This window comes from Boleophthalmus pectinirostris, unplaced genomic scaffold (assembly GCF_026225935.1).
Source record: "Boleophthalmus pectinirostris isolate CB_2022bp ecotype Guang Dong unplaced genomic scaffold, ASM2622593v1 HiC_scaffold_7, whole genome shotgun sequence".
Taxonomy (NCBI): Eukaryota; Metazoa; Chordata; class Actinopteri; order Gobiiformes; family Gobiidae; genus Boleophthalmus; species Boleophthalmus pectinirostris.
Genome location: NW_026571473.1, coordinates 21,515,540 through 21,533,515, shown reverse-complemented (window position 1 = coordinate 21,533,515; position 17,976 = coordinate 21,515,540). Strand labels below are relative to the sequence as shown.

General features: G+C 38.4%; 2 protein-coding genes across 2 annotated transcripts; one reads left to right on the top strand and one right to left on the bottom strand.

The window, feature by feature from the left end:
- Window positions 1–114: 114 nt before the first annotated feature.
- Window positions 115–12,200, top strand: pfas (phosphoribosylformylglycinamidine synthase). Its single transcript, XM_020918815.2, has 28 exons — window positions 115–252; window positions 864–986; window positions 1,444–1,579; window positions 1,663–1,768; window positions 1,848–2,043; window positions 2,738–2,843; window positions 3,870–4,010; window positions 4,234–4,358; window positions 5,156–5,284; window positions 5,474–5,611; window positions 5,903–6,031; window positions 6,150–6,223; window positions 6,691–6,847; window positions 7,045–7,106; window positions 7,475–7,636; window positions 7,740–7,964; window positions 8,416–8,646; window positions 8,825–9,005; window positions 9,263–9,346; window positions 9,497–9,652; window positions 9,982–10,101; window positions 10,194–10,339; window positions 10,636–10,843; window positions 10,923–11,014; window positions 11,096–11,210; window positions 11,271–11,420; window positions 11,527–11,667; window positions 11,755–12,200. The coding sequence occupies exons 2-28, from the start codon at window positions 866–868 to the stop codon at window positions 12,069–12,071; spliced, it is 3,948 nt and encodes a 1,315-aa protein (XP_020774474.2). The 5' UTR covers window positions 115–252; window positions 864–865; the 3' UTR covers window positions 12,072–12,200.
- Window positions 12,201–12,443: 243 nt separating this feature from the next.
- si:dkey-183n20.15 (RING-HC_RNF170 domain-containing protein) lies at window positions 12,444–15,532 on the bottom strand. The gene is made up of 6 exons (XM_020918976.2): window positions 15,423–15,532; window positions 15,166–15,274; window positions 14,937–15,042; window positions 14,147–14,220; window positions 13,400–13,510; window positions 12,444–12,960 (listed from the first exon to the last, which is right to left on the bottom strand). The coding sequence occupies exons 1-6, from the start codon at window positions 15,446–15,448 to the stop codon at window positions 12,619–12,621; spliced, it is 768 nt and encodes a 255-aa protein (XP_020774635.1). The 5' UTR covers window positions 15,449–15,532; the 3' UTR covers window positions 12,444–12,618.
- Between the last annotated feature and the right edge of the window lie 2,444 nt (window positions 15,533–17,976).

Below are 17,976 nucleotides of genomic sequence, written 5' to 3'. Positions count from 1 at the left end.
GATGTGATTCTAGTTAGTTTAAATTATGGTTAATTTCAAAACAAAAAAAGCAGTTTTGGGTTTTGATCATCAGTTTTGGTAATGCCTCCTTTGCGCATGCGCACCCCCGCTGGTCACACGTGGGAGACAGAAGTCCATCCATCCTGTCCCGTGTCTAACTCAAACCACGCTCACTTCATTGAGGGACAAGCTGAGGTTTCCCGGGACAGGCTAGCCGTAAGAAACACAGGAGAAGTACTGAAATTGCTGCATGTAAGTCAGCTGCAAGTTACCATCACTTTGTGCTAATGCTATTGTCTTTTAGCAACAGTGGCTTTAGTCTGTGCAAATTAACTTCCCGTATCTTAGGCTACAGTTTACTTAGACCTAGATTAAATAATGAATGTACTGTTTTGCTTTAAACGTTTTTACCACAACAGTGATATGTAGTCAGAAATTTCCTGAAAGTACAGTGTGTGCCTGCATATTGATTGACTCATTTTTTATTGTCCTTTTGAATGAGAAAACAAACACGCTGAAGCCAAAACACACTACATATGAAAGACACAACATTTATGGAAGAGAGTTGTTTGGCACACTGATGTCTATGGGGAAAAAGCTATATAGTTCAGAAATAAACCACCATCTGCAAGTGACCAAACAGTTCTTAACATGTAGTTTTGTAAGACTAATCGATTCCCTCTAAAAAAAAAAAAAAATTAAGTGTATTGCTCATCAACCCTGTCACTCTATGTTGTTGGCTCTGTTCTCTTCTTGACCTCTGACCTGATTGACCACTTTAAAACTCCTTTTACAGAACCTGTGAATTTCTGTTCTTAAGGGTTGTAACTTTTTTGATGAGGATGCTCTGTCTGTTTTGTCAGAAATGGCTGTGGTGCGGTTCTACAGTAATGAGTCTGTCCGAGCACGGGCTTTACAGAGGGCGGTCAAGCTCTACCCTCAACTATCAATCACCACTGAACTTTGCTACAATGTGGAAGTCTCAGGTCAGTTATAAACCTGGGTTATGGGGAGCCAACTACAACATGTTTGCTTCTTCCTGTATCACAGAAAGCCTTTTCCTGAAATCTTATTGCATTGTAATGCCCAAGCTGCATTTTTTTGGCCACTGTGCAGCTATACTCACCCTTGTGTTACCCTTTCCCTGCAGGTTATAATTGAGAAAAAATAAATAATAATATATTTACGGTATATGTTTGCAGTGTGTTCTGTTAAAGGCCAATACAGAGCCCCTGCCCCATAATTTAATAACCGCCTGGAACTGACACTGCTTAAAATAAATGTTTGTCGTAACAACATCAGTGTCTCTTGTCTTGTCTCTTGTTTCTATAAATTGGCAAATTAATGGAATCATTTATTTAATTATCATCAGTGGCTTTTTTTCAACTGAAACTAGTGGTAGATGTTACAAAGTTGTCCTTAATATCTGTGTTTTCATTACAGGTTGTGAGAATCTAAAAGATGATCAGCGTCAGATTCTCTTGTGGTTATTTCGTCCTCCCCAGCAGTCCCAGCCCCTGTCTGATAAACCCAGTCTGATAGCGGGCAGCGGGGCTACACTGGTGGAGATAGGACCAAGGTAAGAGTAAGACAGTGCTTTAAACCCATAGTATTCATTCAGTTGTATTTAGATTTAAATTGAATTGGTATTTTATGTTTTAGGCTGAACTTCTCTACAGCCTGGTCCACCAATGCCGTTTCCATCTGCCAAAGTGTTGGTCTCACAAACGTCACACGCATTGAACTGTCCCGAAGGTTCCTCATCAAGGTTTGAAATGTTTCAAACTTAAATGATTTATGTTTTATTTATTTTTTTGCTAAACCTAATTTTTGTGTCTTGCCTCTAGCCTTTGAATCCCGAGGAAGGGAACTGTGAAGAAAACATAAAGAAGCTGATTGAGTCATTGTATGACAGTATGACTGAATGCATCTATACAAATCCAATCACATCATTTGCTGTGGAGACCAAACCACAGCCTGTTTTTGAGGTGGACATTTTGGGAGAAGGTCAGGCAGCACTGGAAAAAGCAAATAATGATTTGGGTAAGATTTTGTTCAGCCCCACAGTGTTTGTTATTCTTCTCCTAATGTCAGGCACTCTGGGAGGACATTGTTGGAGGAAATGATGTCAGCTGATGTGTGACATTGATGTTTAACTTGTTAAAGTCACAAGACTGAAAAGATGCTCCTCATCAGCTCACACGTGCACACACAAATTGGTTCTTTAAAGTAGTAAAAACCTCAGACACACAGATTGACTTCCACTATATTTATAACAAGGGAAAAAGACACTGTTGTAAACAGTAATATTGTAAACAATAGTATATACTGTTTGTAGAGTATTATGGCTCCTTGTAGCAGAACACAAACTAATCTGATATTATACATTGGTTGATTTGTTCATAAGATTTCCAAATTGACAAAAAATTAGGTCACTTATTTACCCTTGCTGAAATTAATCCATAATATCTAAGAATAATTAAAGATTTAGATGGTTTTTAGATTATCCTATGCATATTACATAAATAGGATAATAAATGGGCAGAAGACATTAGGCAGATTTTATATATATATATATATATATATATATATATATATATATATATATATATATATATTTATATACTACATTGAAAGGAGGAAGAAATTTGAAAAAAAAAGGCCATACTTTTTTAGTAAATACTTACAAAACTGCTATTGTTGATTTATTTAGTTCCAATTGTTTTGTCAACAACAGGTCTGGCCTTTGACTCCTGGGATCTGGACTATTACACATCAATGTTTCAGAGAGTTAAAAGGAATCCAACCAGTGTGGAGTGCTTTGACCTGGCTCAGTCAAACAGGTCAGATTTTTGCATTTTAATTTATCTATACAATGTTATATTAGTATCTTACAATTATGGCTGACAATACTTATGGTTTGTGTGGCTTTTTGCAATCAACAATTTCCAGTATATCTGTTTACAGCTGCATTTAACTAACAATAACAAACTATTGAAAATTTTGAATAACATCATGGAAAAAAGGTAAAATTGATAAGTGTATTGCTCTGAATTGACTTCTACACATTATCTATCTGGAACGGCTTTTTCTGAAAAAGGCATTTAGAAAAAGGAGGGATTTGCAGCAGAATGTGTTGAGCTGATTGAGTGAACCACCCTGAAGTGCCCAGCTACCAGCTTCTTTTTAGTCAGTCACAGCCAAAACTAGTGTCATTCTAGAGAGGGAATATGTCAATAAATTAATTTAGCCATCAAAAAGCCACCATCACTGCTGCCATGTTTGTTTTGCTCCGTGTAGCCCTTACAGTCTATGGCAGGGGTGTCCAAACTTTTTTCATCAAGGGCCACATATCTAAACACAGACGAAGTAGAGGGCCGATCGAGGGCTGTAGACTGATGCTCAGTACAGGGAATAATTGAAATGTGAGCATGTTTAACACATTAGAATGAGCCATCAGTCTTTATTCATGCTAAGATCCTTAAAACCAAACACTAAGTTAGCTTTATCAAGGTAGATTTTCAAAAAAACTTGCAGTAAAAAAATATTTTTCAATTGATGCAAGGTAATTTGGGCCAATTGACCTGGAAGTCTGAGGAACAAGAAAAACTTGTCTGAGGGCCGCATTTGGCCCCCGGGCCATAGTTTGGACATGCCTGGTCTATGGTGTGGGCCTGGTGCCTGAAACACCTCCCCCTCTGCAGAGAAGCTTTGTGATTGGGCCCAGCACTGCGGGAGTAAAATTGAAACTGTACATTGGGAGCACCTCAAGATGGATTCTCGTGAGTTTGTAAACTCACAAATATTGCGAGAATCCATTTTGCTCCACATTGTTACTTTAAACGTGTTCTACTCACACTTTCTTTCAGTGAGCACAGCCGGCACTGGTTCTTCCGTGGCCGGATGCTGATCGATGGACAGGAGCAGACGGAGACTCTCTTCAGCCTCATCATGGACACACAGAGCCACACCAACCCAAACAACATCATCAAGTTTTGTGACAACAGCAGGTCAGGAATGTGGTTTACATTAAGCCCAGAAACATTTTAGAAATTTGAGAATGGAAAGAGAATTACACTTTAAACTACATCTTAAAACACTCTCAAACACATTATGAGTGTTAAAATATTTAAAATGTATTTGTATAACCTAACCTAAACAAAATGTGAGATTTAAGTTGAGTTACAGTGGGTTTATATAATATTGATTGATATTGTCCTTCTGTGCCTTTAGTGGTATCAAGGGGGTGGAGCTGGACTGTCTGTATCCTAAAGATCCATCCCAGGCCAGTCTGTACGAGACGCGACAATCACTCCGACATGTCATCTTTACTGCAGAAACACACAACTTTCCAACAGGTCTGAGAGAAAAAACCTTCTCCCATTGAGACATTTTAGTACAATTGCTTTGCGTAAAAAATACATTTCACAAAACCTTATTTGAAAACGACAAAGTATCAACTTAATCAAATTTTGAAATGCTGCAATAACTAACTCTAACTTCTTTTTTGCAATAAATATACCCCTAATTGAATAAATGCTGTTAAAGGCCATACCATAGACTATATATATATATATATATATATATATATATATATATATATAAGTGGACGGAACTAGTGTGAAATTTGCATGCGGGCTCCTCCGGATCCTATTGACCCTGGTTCCCATTGACTTTGGAATATTGTGGCTCCTCTCTCTGTAACTGCTGCATTGATCCTTGTCAATTTGGTCTTTAAATGTTCATATTAATCTGCTCTACATGATCCTGGTCTTTTTATTTTGCTATGTTGTCTGTTTAAAAAAATATTCATAATATAAAGCATGGCTCCAAATTCACTCCTGTAACCACTAACATCAGAAACTTCATTTGAGTGCGAGAACGTTCTGGGTGTCATCACACTCGCTTAGTCCTATTCTTTATACAGTCTATGGGCCATACTGTGATCAAACCCCCACCAGAAAAGCTACAGTGTACAGTACAAGTTAGTGTATCTTTAATTGTTCACATCACAATTTCAGTAAAAAAAAAAAATGCCAGTGTAGTGTTAATAATTTTTTGTCATGGCAATATTGCCTTTGCTAATGTTGCAATAAGACATAATTCTTGTTTTTGCTCAACGCACAAAGTGAAAACCTCCTTCTCTCTTTTGTAGGTGTTGCCCCCTTCAGTGGAGCCACTACAGGAACAGGGGGGCGTATCAGGGACGTCCAGAGCGCGGGGCGAGGGGGGCATGTCATTGCTGGGACTGCTGGATACTGCTTTGGAAACCTGCACATACCAGGTAACTTCTATTCATTTTATTCAGTAATATCATCCAAGCTTAACTGTCCCATTTTGAACACTTTTTGTGTTATCATATCATATCATATCATATCATTTCATATCATATCATTTCATATCATTTCATATCATATCATTTCATTTCATTTCATTTCCCACCCCAGTATAATTTGTATTTTTTTGTTTGTAGGCTATACATTGCCCTGGGAGTGTACAGGGATGGGCTGGGATTATCCTTCCAGCTTTGCCTCTCCACTGCAGGTGGCAATAGAGGCCAGTGATGGAGCCTCTGATTATGGCAACAAGTTTGGAGAGCCTGTTCTTTCAGGTATGGAAAAGATAAACTGACACTTATACAGATATTTTTATCTTGAAAATTGAAGTTTTACAGGTTCTAAGATTTCTTTTCTTGTGCTGTATTATACTGTACAATACTGTAGTTGATTCATCAATTATCATATGTCTAAGTGGATATTGTCTATTAATACATTCACAAACAGACTATAAAACTAAAGGCTTTTTGTAACATCATTTTACTCTGCAATTCACTAACAACTGTGTTCATTTGTAATTTCTATGTTTTGTATTCCTCGTTACTAAAACATGATTTTGGGTGCAGGTTTCGCCCGTTCTTTTGGGATGCGCCTGACAAATGGTGAGCGCCGAGAGTGGATCAAACCTATTATGTTCAGCGGAGGGATCGGGTCCATTGAGGATGCCCATATAAAGAAGCAGGAAGCAGAGACGGGTAACTCATAGTGTGAAAGATGTTCAGTCGATGCAGATGCTATTTTTATGCACAATAATCAAAGCATCAGCACTAGATCAATGACTCACCGCTGCCCCCTGCTGTTTCTGCCAATCAGGGATGGAGGTGGTGAAGATTGGAGGCCCTGTTTACAGGATTGGTGTGGGAGGTGGAGCTGCTTCATCTGTGCAAGTATGAACCTCAAGAGACACAGGAAGTCACAGTGATGATAGGTCTATATATGATGATGTGCAATTCTGTTATACAACTAGTTAAGATTTATCACATTTTACCCTAATTTCTACACAAAAAAACAGCATGTGATTGGTCTGGATATAACGTATAACATGTAAATGAATGTGTAAATCGACTAATATTTGGTATATAAAGAACTTAAATTTTCTATCCAACACAATGTTATGAAGACTATTTGTATCTCTCTTTCTCGTTACTTTACCAGAAAGTCCCTTGAGTTTAGAATAGTTGCCAAACTTGTATGATGGCTCTTTCGTATGATGTTCTAGAAAGAGCCATATAGATTGTTTATGTTTCATGTATTATCTCTCTTCAAATATTCTCTTAAAATTCTCCAAATTACTTTTTGTTATACTGACCTCTATAGATGCCCACTAGATGAATGGGATGTTGTGTGTTTTCAGGTTCAGGGGGATAACTCCAGTGACCGGGACCTAGGAGCGGTGCAGAGAGGAGACGCTGAGATGGAGCAGAAAATGAACCGAGCTCTCAGGGCCTGTTTGGAGAGGAGTGAAGGAAACCCTATCTGCAGCATTCACGACCAGGGCGCCGGAGGAAACGGTAACACAAACTCAATAAAAATGAAATGAGTAACGATGATGTATGCTTTTCTTGTATATGAACAAAAGTAATTATTCTGTTACAAGCAAAGAATTTCCATCTGTGCTTGTTATAAAATGTATTTATAATAAAAGAGTCTGGGCAATTGGTTATTAATACTTGTGTCTCATTCATCATTTAATCATTGTCATTCTTAGGTAATGTGCTGAAGGAGCTTAGTGAACCTGCTGGAGCTGTGATTTACTGCAGTAAGTTCAAGGTAATCTTTGCTTATAAATTATATGCTAATTTTATTGTGTTTGTATTAAAGTGCAAATATTATGCTAAAATGACATTTTGGATTTTAATCAACAAAACCACAATTCAAACTATGTTTTTAACACACCTTCACCTGCTGCATTCTCATCATTTCAGCACTAAAATTGCCTTCACTAAACTGCAATTGTGACAAAGCTATTGTTTTGACCTAATTTAAATGGCTTCTCTTCTCAGTGCACTATCCTCAAAAATCAGGGATCACATTTGCTTGTTCATTATTTTAAGGTGTAAAAGTAAAACCAACACAATTCTTAGTGTCCAAAATGAGTGAAGCATCCATAATTTAAGACTGTTATTTATATTTTGTAGAAAGGTGACCCAACGTTGAGCGTGTTGGAACTATGGGGGGCAGAGTACCAGGAGAGCAACGCTTTACTGCTTCGTCCGTCAGACAAAGACTTCCTGGAGAGGGTCTGTGTGAGGGAGAAGTGTCCAGTCGACTTTGTGGGAAACATCACAGGAGACGGCAAGGCACGTTTCATCCCTGGTCAATAAGTGCACAGTGGTCTTGTTAAATCAATGCACTTACGTTCAGAGCTCAATGACAAGACTTCTAATCTGTATGCCCTCATAGATTACATTGGTCGATGATGAAGAACAGGTCAATGGAGGTCGCTGTCCTGTTGACCTGCAGCTCGAGTGGGTGTTGGGGAAGATGCCGCAGAAGGATTTTAAGATGGAGCGTGTGAGCCCAAAACACAAAGCCCTGGTTCTGCCACCGGAGCTCACAGTGAGAGAGGCTCTGGACAGGGTGTTGCGTTTGCCCGCCGTGGCATCTAAACGGTACCTCACCAACAAGGTCAGTGTGTTCACGACTGTAGAATATTTTGGAAAAACAACTATATACAGAGATGAATTTGTCTTGGACTTTTTGGTGCTTTCACTTGCCATGACAATTAGACACATTTGACAATGAAATAAAAAAATATGAATTATCTATATAATATATGGCTATTAATATCTACAAATAAGATACTTTTAAGAGAGCATCTGAGTCCCAGAAGTTTAATTGATTCGTGTGAATAGATTATAAAATGTAGTATTTTGTTGTTTCATGTTTTGGACTATTTTAGGTCAGATGTTTTACACAGCCTTACTGTTCAACTTACTTTACCTTTACTTTCATTTCAAATTTATTTCCAAAATGCTTTCATGTTTTGTCAGTTTTTCACACTGCATTGTAATTCATAATCTACTGATCCAGCATGTCATGATATCAGAAAGTGACTATTGTTGTGGCTTTTCGTCAGGTGGACCGATCTGTCACTGGGCTGGTGGCGCAGCAGCAGTGTGTGGGTCCTTTGCACACCCCGCTGGCTGATGTCGCTGTAATCGCGCTGTCTCCGTTTGGCCTGGAGGGGGCAGCGACAGCCATTGGAGAGCAGCCAATCAAAGGTCTGGTCAACTCTGCAGCTGGGGCCCGCATGGCTGTGGGAGAGGCCCTCACTAATCTGGTGTTTGCCAAAGTTACTGCTCTAAAGGTGAGCTGAGTTGATTACAGAAACTGAAATTGTATTTATTGTCATTATATGTCAAGCATAATATCCCCATTACCAAAAAGAGATGCTATGTACACTGCATCACAGATATATGATTTTATATTGTTTAAAAAGAAAGCAAATATGGATTTCTCCAACCTGGTTTTGCCTGTTTTGTCAGGATGTGAAGTGCAGTGGGAATTGGATGTGGGCTGCCAAGTTGCCTGGTGAGGGTGCGTGCCTGTGGGACGCCTGCAGAGCCATGTGTGAAGTGATGGGGCAGTTGGGTGTGGCCATCGATGGGGGCAAGGACTCTCTGAGTATGGCTGCCAGAGTAGGAGAGGAGACCGTGAAGGCACCAGGTAACCTCTTAACAGTTTGTAGGATAATTTATAAGAAATCATAGATCCAAATGTATATATCCAATCAATCACCATGTATATTTTATTATTAACAATAGATTTGTCTCATCTCATCCCCATCCCCAATTATAGAACACACTAATGAATAGAATAAGAGAATAAAATAATGATATGTCATTAAGTCATCTGAAACTTAGCAATTGTATGAAGTTGTGCCAATAAAGTAAAAATCTCATTAGCTTTAACTTCTGTTCTAGGGGCTTTGGTTATTTCGGCTTATGCTGTTTGTCCTGATATCACTGCTACTGTCACGCCTGATCTAGAGGACCCAGATGGCAAAGGTAACTATTAGTCAGATAATTTTAAAGTGTTCCTCTATTACTATAACTATAACTATTTTATATGAATGAGCACTAAAATATTGTTGTAATTGTTGGGTAAAATGAGTCACAAAATGTATATGTCCTTTTGACTCTTTGTCCTGTCTCTAGGCATGTTGTTGTGGGTTCCTCTGAGTCCAAACCACCACCGTTTGGGAGGCTCAGCTCTGGCTCAGTGCTACAGTCAGCTCGGGGACTGCTCTCCTGACCTGGACCACCCACATCTCCTCTCAGCCTGCTTCAACACCACACAGACACTCATCACAGGTCAGAAATCACTGCCTCAACAAAATAATGACACATTTTTACTGTATATTTTCTGTGGTTCAGGACTTCTGGTTTTATGATGTCACCAAAGGACCAAGCGTTCACTGTGGTGACTGTGCCCCCTGGTGGGTAGTAGTGAAGCATACTATTACCCATACATATTAAAAAAGACTTGTGTCTCTTTTTGAAAAATAACTTAAATCAAATCAGCAATAATCTTTGTCTTTGGTATTTTTAAAAGCATCTGGTCCAATCTGATTACAGGTCTGTGTTAATGTTTATAAAACACATAATGCAAACATCATTCCCTGTTAATTATATTGTTTCAGATCGTCTGCTGAGTGCTGGTCATGACGTTAGTGATGGAGGCCTGATTTCTTGTATTCTGGAGATGGCCTTTGCAGGAAACAGAGGAGTTGAAGTGGAGTTGTCCTCACATGGTGCTGGAGGTGAGTGATTCGGTGACTTTTTCATTAATTATTATACAAGATAAAGTATTCATCTTGGCAAAAAGTCAAACATTTTCTTTGTTTCTATTCAGTGATGGAGCTGTTATTCAGTGAGGAGCTCGGCCTAGTCCTGGAAGTTTCTCAAAATGACGTTGAAAATGTTTGCCAGAGATATACCAGCGCAGGTGTGCAGTGCCATCAGATTGGGAAAACATCTGGTTTTGGACCTGATTCAAAGGTGAGACAGCTTTCTTTGATACATTGATCTGTGTATTTAGATAATATGTATTATGTAATATCATAGCGCTCAGGAGTATGTATACATTTTCAGTATATTAAATAATGAGCTCTCTTGTAATATACATCACTTCTGACACTTTAGCTCAAATAAATTAATCTTTATTTCATATTTAATAATAATGATATTATATGTTAAGTGAATAAGTAGTATATCTACAATATTATAAGCATATATTGTTGCACCATGATAACATTGTAATATGACATTTGTATTACATCTTATTTATGCTGTAGGTCCGCGTGTGTGTGGATGGACGAGAGGTGCTGAACGCATGTCTCCCTAAACTGCGAGGGGTTTGGGAGGACACCAGTTTCCAGCTCGAGTGTCTCCAGGCGAATGAGCTGTGTGTTAAACAAGAAGAGAAGGGGCTCTCCAGGAGGACACAGCCATACTTTAAGCTGAGCTTTGACCCCGCTGAAATGCCCATCATTGAGCAGCTTTGTAAATAACTGCATGATAATAATAGTTTATCACCTTTATCACAATGTACAATTGTAAATTTTGTTGTGGCATTTTACAGGTGAGGGATTGCCTCGTGTTGCAGTAGTGCGAGAGGAGGGCAGCAACGGAGATAGAGAGATGTCTGTTTCTCTGTTCATGGCAGGATTTGAAGTAAACTCATGGGCAAAACCTACCATTGAAACCTGTGTTTGTACTTACTTGTTGTTGATGCATTTATGATTTTTTTTATAGGTTTGGGATGTTACAATGCAGGACCTCTGTTCTGGCTCTTTAACCCTTGACCCTTTCAAAGCAGTTGTGTTTGTTGGAGGCTTCAGCTATGCTGATGTCCTGGGATCAGCTAAAGGTACGAGGCAATAACTTAAAATCATTTAGGACTGTTTTTATATCATTCATATTTTTTTAGGTTGGGCTGCCACAGTTGCATACAACCCAAAAGCCAAGGCTGAGTTTGATCGTTTCCGGCAGCGAAGCGACACCCTGAGTTTGGGCGTCTGTAATGGCTGCCAGCTCCTCGCCTTGCTCGGCTGGGTTGGAGAGACAGAAAATGGCAAAGGTAAGACTGTGGAAAATACTAGTAAATAAACCAAACAATGCACCTCAGATGATGCATACTATATATATATATATTTTACATACATTTCTCTTTGTCTTATTTGCAGACTCTGATGTGGTGCTGACCCATAATAAGTCTGGCAGGTTTGAATCACGTTTTATCAGTGTTGGGATCGAGAAGTCCCAGTCCGTGTGGCTCCAGGGCATGGAGGGGTCCTCGCTGGGGGTGTGGGTTGCACATGGAGAGGGTACAGTCATTTTGCTGCCTAATACAATATTTTATGTGATCATATAGTAGTGATAATTTACCATATTTTACAATGACTTTTTTCCAGGTCTGATGCAGTTTTCCAGTCCACAAGCACTAGAGCGGATAGTGTCTGCGGGTCTGGCCCCTGTTCGTTATCTAGACGATGCAGGACATCCCACACAGGAATACCCTCTGAACCCTAACGGCTCTCCACTGGGCATTGCTGGTCTGTGCTCCTCAGATGGCAGACACCTCGCCATAATGCCACACCCTGAGAGGTGCACCCTGGGGTGGCAGTGGCCCTGGGCCCCGAGGGACTTCCGGACCTCCCTTAAACCATCTCCATGGTTACGAATGTTCAACAACGCAGCAGCTTGGTGCAGCAACACACAGTCGTGTTAATTGTACCTTTACCCTAAAATAATTCTATTGAAATGACTTTGTACTTGAGCTTTTCTACCATCATTTTGACACTAACCGAAAAATTGGTTACCTACTGAATAATAAAACTGTACTTAACAAAAACTTAATCCCTTTATTGTTTTATAGACATCTAGATTTAATAATATATCTATAAAAAACTGTCACTTGTAATATCCTATGCACTGTTAAATGTAGAATTGGCAGAATATTCAGCAACCTGGTTGTAGTATCTCATATAAAGAAAGGTTAAATATGCAAAGGCAATAAATATTTTTTTATTTTATACACAAACATTAATATATATTTTTATATATTTACAAACCTCTTACTAATAAACAGATGAGGCACGCCTTGTAACCCTGTAACTGAATAAACATTACTTGAGACTACAACAAACAACTTGGAGATGAACATAACAGGATAATAGATAATGTTATAATTCTATAGGTTCTTGTAAACATTGTAGCAAACTCAACTCCTGCCACCTAAATATTTATGGAACTCAAAACTTATAACAGATCACAAACTATAGTGAGTTCCCAATGACTGCGCGAGTTGTTGCTACATTTGCTCTCTGTCCTCTTTGTGGCACCATCTGCTGGTTCACATTAATGACACAGATCAGTAGCAGAATGACCACCACCAGGTCGTCCAGCACACCCAGCAGCCCACACAAGGAGGGTTCAGACTGGAAGGATCCTGCAGAGGAGGATGGGATAGACTCCGGAGAAGACGAGATGGACACAACTGTCCCAATACAGCACAGTGCGACCCGGAAGAAGAACAAGCCAAGCATGCCCCCCATGGTGCCCAAACCCCGAGCCAATAGCTGCAGTAGAAGAGGAGCATCGCACAGGTAGTCTGATATCTGAAACAGAGGACAGTAAGAAAGTTAGTGTTATAATTTTACTTACATGTTGCATAATCTTTACCTTTTAGACATACATATTACAAATTGTATTTTGTAAATTAATTATTTCTTGAAATTAATTTTGTTAAACATTTTACAAAATACAGAATGCCTATAGGAATGTGTTTTTCAAGAGACAAGCAGGGTGTGCGCGGGGGCGTGTCCATATCCAGTATCACCAAAGCCTTTATTTTCCATGTTTTTTCTGGAATGTGGTCACCCAGTTCTTTGATATTTAAATGTACTTCCCTTTCTAAAAAAATATTTCTTTTCTCTCCTCCACTTTTTTCCCTTTGCATCCCCATAGCAAATCATCTGTCATGCTTGTCATGTCGTCTTTCCCCTGATATTTCAACAATTTAAAAAAAATGAATGAAATGTGGAATTTGGCACTGACCGTTCTTGGAGCTCCAGAGTATCGTCTGTTGTAGTTTGTGATTTCTCCTAGAACTTCTTTTGACTGTTGATCTGATCGACTTTCTTTGAATAAATGACACAGCGCATTGACCTATAAAGAACATTATGCACAAAATGTTTTAATCATAACAGAGAAATTAATAGTGCACAGATCAAAGGTGTTTTTCCAGTGGGTCACATTCCAATTAAGTCTAGCAAAAATTGTAGCAAAAATAGCAAGAGACTGTGTCATTCATGTAAGACAGATAATTACAGATGTACACCTACAAGTAAAAATAATAAATAAAAATATAGTAATACAAAATATATCTCTGCTGTATACAAGAGGTGGGTCAGGAGAAGAAGTGCAGAGATGAAATAGTGCTTGACAGGCCATAGGGTTATCTATTATATAAGGGTGAGTTATTGTAGAGTTGTATGGAGTTTGGTGTGAATTTAGTCTTCTATCTGCCACTGTCCCTCTAGACTAATATCAACTGCAGCATGTGGGTAAATAGCAATTCCATTCATATATATTTTATAAAGGTAATCCGATCCTGTATTTGCAATTTGTTGTCATAATTCCTGCTTACAAAACCTGTATCTGTGCTATCTATTATTATTATTATATTTTTGATAGCTCAGTACACAGTTGCTTAACCTAGGCAGGTAAATTGACAAGGGTTTAGTGATTACATCCATCAAATGCAAACCTCTTAAACATTTGCTTGATATTAAAGCTGCATACCTTTTGTCTACACAGAGGACAGCTGATTGCATCCAACCATGAGCCATGTCTCCAGTAGGTGATCAGACAGGGAGCTGCAGACAACAACACAAAAGATTCAGATTACAGCAATAAAAGTGTTAGAAGCATGTCAAGCATTTCATCACCAATAATAACTGAAAGATAGGTGGGGGCAGTAGGGTAAGTGAGTTCAAGGTAACACTGAAAGGATCATGTGACAGATGATACTAAAGCTTTTTTTTTAACCACACCTTTCAATGTTCTACAACACAATACAGCCATGTAGAGATGCATTTCCTTCTTGTGTGTAAGAGTTTTCCAGCTTGGACAAAGAGACAATAAAAGTCCATAGAATTTCCCTGTCAGGAAGCGTGTTCTCCCTTCTGATTACTTACAAAATTAATAAATTATTACAATTTTGTTTTCCCCAAAAGCTAATGCATTGTACAACTCCTTAAGTGCTTTTTGAAACTACATATACAAATTTACCTGCAACTACTACTACAACTGTTATTATTACTATTGCTGCTTATTTCTACCAGATTGTGTGTGATTGCTGTTACTACTTCTAATGTTAATTTACAAAATTCATAAATACACAAGTATTCATTTCAAAAACAGCTGTGTTAGTAGTTAGTAGTAACTTGTGATTTTAAATGTGTTTCAGTGATGTAGAGGTTAATTATTGAAAGCCTTACACTTAGATAAAAAATGTCAATGCTGATTATGGACGAACATTTGTGTAACCAAGCCTAACCCTGTCATGTGATTAAATTAAATTGTCGCTTACCGCAAAATAAATGGCCACAATTTGTGTTCACAGGGAAAGATGGAGCCTGGAGGCAAACAGGGCACTGGGGATCTCTTTGGGCTGCAGGTGAGCAAGAATTTGAATCCTAAAAAGGTGAATGAAAATGACAATGAACAAGTCATATTATGGAAATATGTAAAATAGTTAATATTTTAAAGTGTCAGAGATTGTGAGGACATTTAAGTGCTGCATGGTCTGATGTAGTCACCTTAGGGCGGTTCATGGATGCTGATGCTGAACTTATCGGTGCAAATATTTGAGATTTAGATGAAACTCTTTGATTCTGAACAGCTGGCTCTTCAAAACATCCACACGAGCTGGAATGTGACATAAAAACTTATTAAACAAATCTCACGAAACATAATTTAGGGCTGTATGAAATAAGGACTCTTGGTGTGTTGATTTTCATTCATCTAGCCTTAGACAGTTCACATTATTATAAAATGCAATTAAATTATGACTTACCTGGTCTGTGTAGTGTATGGGATCATTGAAGGCAGCTGAGGTAAGAAGGTAAGATCTTGTGTGTCTCTTAGCAGGAAGTTAAATGCAGACGAACAGCATCACTCAACAAAATAAATGGGAACTAGAGGTTAATAATCAACTATTATCAGCCGGTCCAGCTGTCAATACAAATGGTTCTTTAGCTCACGTCACAACTTTTATAGCAAGTATAAAGCACATGGAAGAATACAGAAAAGTAAGCTCTGCCTTCTGACCTAAATAATAATACATGTAAAAGATTACCTTCAACCAAATCCTTGCCAAAAGTGTCAACAACTAAAGTAGGTTAGGTTTGACCTTACCAATCATTTACCTAAAGTTTACCCAGCCAACACCACTAGGGGTGGGGATATTGCGCATTTACATAAGTAGATTTTATAATATATGTACTTAATCCCATGTAATTATAGTAGTATAGTGGTGGTAGTACTGTTAGCTTTTAGAGTACAAACATTAGTGATGAGACAGAACTATATCATTTACTTTCCCGTACGTACACAAATGTGCTTTTACTCCAGAGTAATATTCATACTTATTTAAAGGTGTGCTATGTAACTTTTCTGGTGGAGCACCCGCAGTTAGCTTGTCTCCATGGAGATTTTCTTGCTTTTCCTTGAAAGTTCCACAGTATGGCATTAAACTTGTCTATATTCATGGAGACAAGTAGATGATGCTACCAGGCAAAATTACAAGTTAGATCTGTGGAAAAGTAATCATGTTCACAGTAAGGATGCATTTCAATGTATTTTTGAGCATGAACACACCTGTAATTGTCTAATTGCAAGACATGTAAGTCTAATGCCATACTGTGGAACATTCAAGGCAAAGCAGATAGCGGACTCTCTCCCAGAAACGTCACACAGTGCACCTTAACTGTTGATTATGTACAGATTTGTATTAGACCTCCTCTACCACATAAATACAAATATATCCTGAAGGGTGCTGGTTTGATCTCCTGAGCCTATGCTGTGGTGTCCTTTGGCAAGACACACCACCATTTGCTTGATCATGTCATCAATAGCAGCAGTCGCGCACGTAGCCTGGTAGCCACAATTTTATGAGTCTGGCCTATAAAGAATACAGGGCGTCTACTAAGGCATTATAAAGATAGATTATTATCAGAATAATACATGCGTGAACAACTATGCACAAGTAAAAGAGTATTAAAAGAAATAATAGTTGAATAAAGTTTTTCTTTTTCTTTTTTAACTCATCATCATTGTGAAATCTTGGGCAGAAATATCTCAATATTGACATTGTTGGTTCAGATTAACTCAGATGAAGCCGCTGTGACTTCGGGTCATTTAAAAATAACTGTCCTGAGTGAGGGAGGGCACTACTGATATAAGCTTCACTAAAGTTACCTCACTGCCCCTTTACCAAAGGAGCGAAGTCCAGTGGAGGATCAAATCCATGCTCTCCTGCAAGGCTGATTTAACACTGAGAATAAGACTGCAATTAATGTGGAGTGAAGTAAACCAACATTCAGTTATGCAATTAGGCCTATACAAGCTGTAATTGTCAGTAAACATAAATCAGGAAACTTCAAGTAGGCTGCAAGGCGAGTTTGCACTTAGTTATCCAGTTTTCAAATGAGATCATCTCACAGGCCATCAACTTAAAACGCACAATTCATTTAGACTAAAGACATGTCTCAACTCGATAGAACTAGGGCTGTAGAAGGCAAGTGCAAAATGGGCATTGAATGAACTTGAAAATAACCTAAGTCCTGGGACAGTCCCAGTTTTGGGCCCTGTGTCCCTTGTCCCAGCAGATTTATACAAAAACAGTGATTTGCCTCAGTTTTATAAGAAATCCCTATTTTTGACCAATCTGATCCCTGCCAACAGCAAAGAGAGACATAAATTGTCATTTGTTTAGGTAAAATACAGGAAAGCTGCTAAAAAGGACAAAACACAAAGAAAATGTGACTATACTGACTCACATTAGTGCCTAGTGAGTAACTTCCCTTAATTACGCATTTGTTAAACTAGTTTATTGTTATGGACTAACCTAAACCAGGGATGTCCCAGTTTTTTATTTTGAAAATCTGGCCACTCTATATTTTGTAGAATAGGCATTACATGAAACAGGCCAATGCATAAAACTTTTTAAATAAAATATCCAAAATACAAAATACAAAAAAAAAAAAAAAAAAAAAAAAAATCACTTCTTTAGCCATTTTATGTTAGTCGATAAATGCGTGACACTATTTCAGTTCGGTTCATGACATTGTCAATATAACAGGCCTATATTTCTTTACAGTCTGCACATCACTCATTGCTTTCAGTAAAAATGCCTGAAAAATTTGCTGTAAATGAGTTTCTACGGGAAATATACTACTAAAAGAGAAGCTTTATAATTTCCCGTTAAACAATAAAGGGCAACCTCTGATTGGCTGAGTCCTGGTTTATGAGCTGTCAATCTTAAATGTCTCAAATCTCATTGGACCAATTAAAGCCCCAGTGATCGCAGAGCCACTAAGACGCCGAGCTATTCCCGTACACTTTACGGT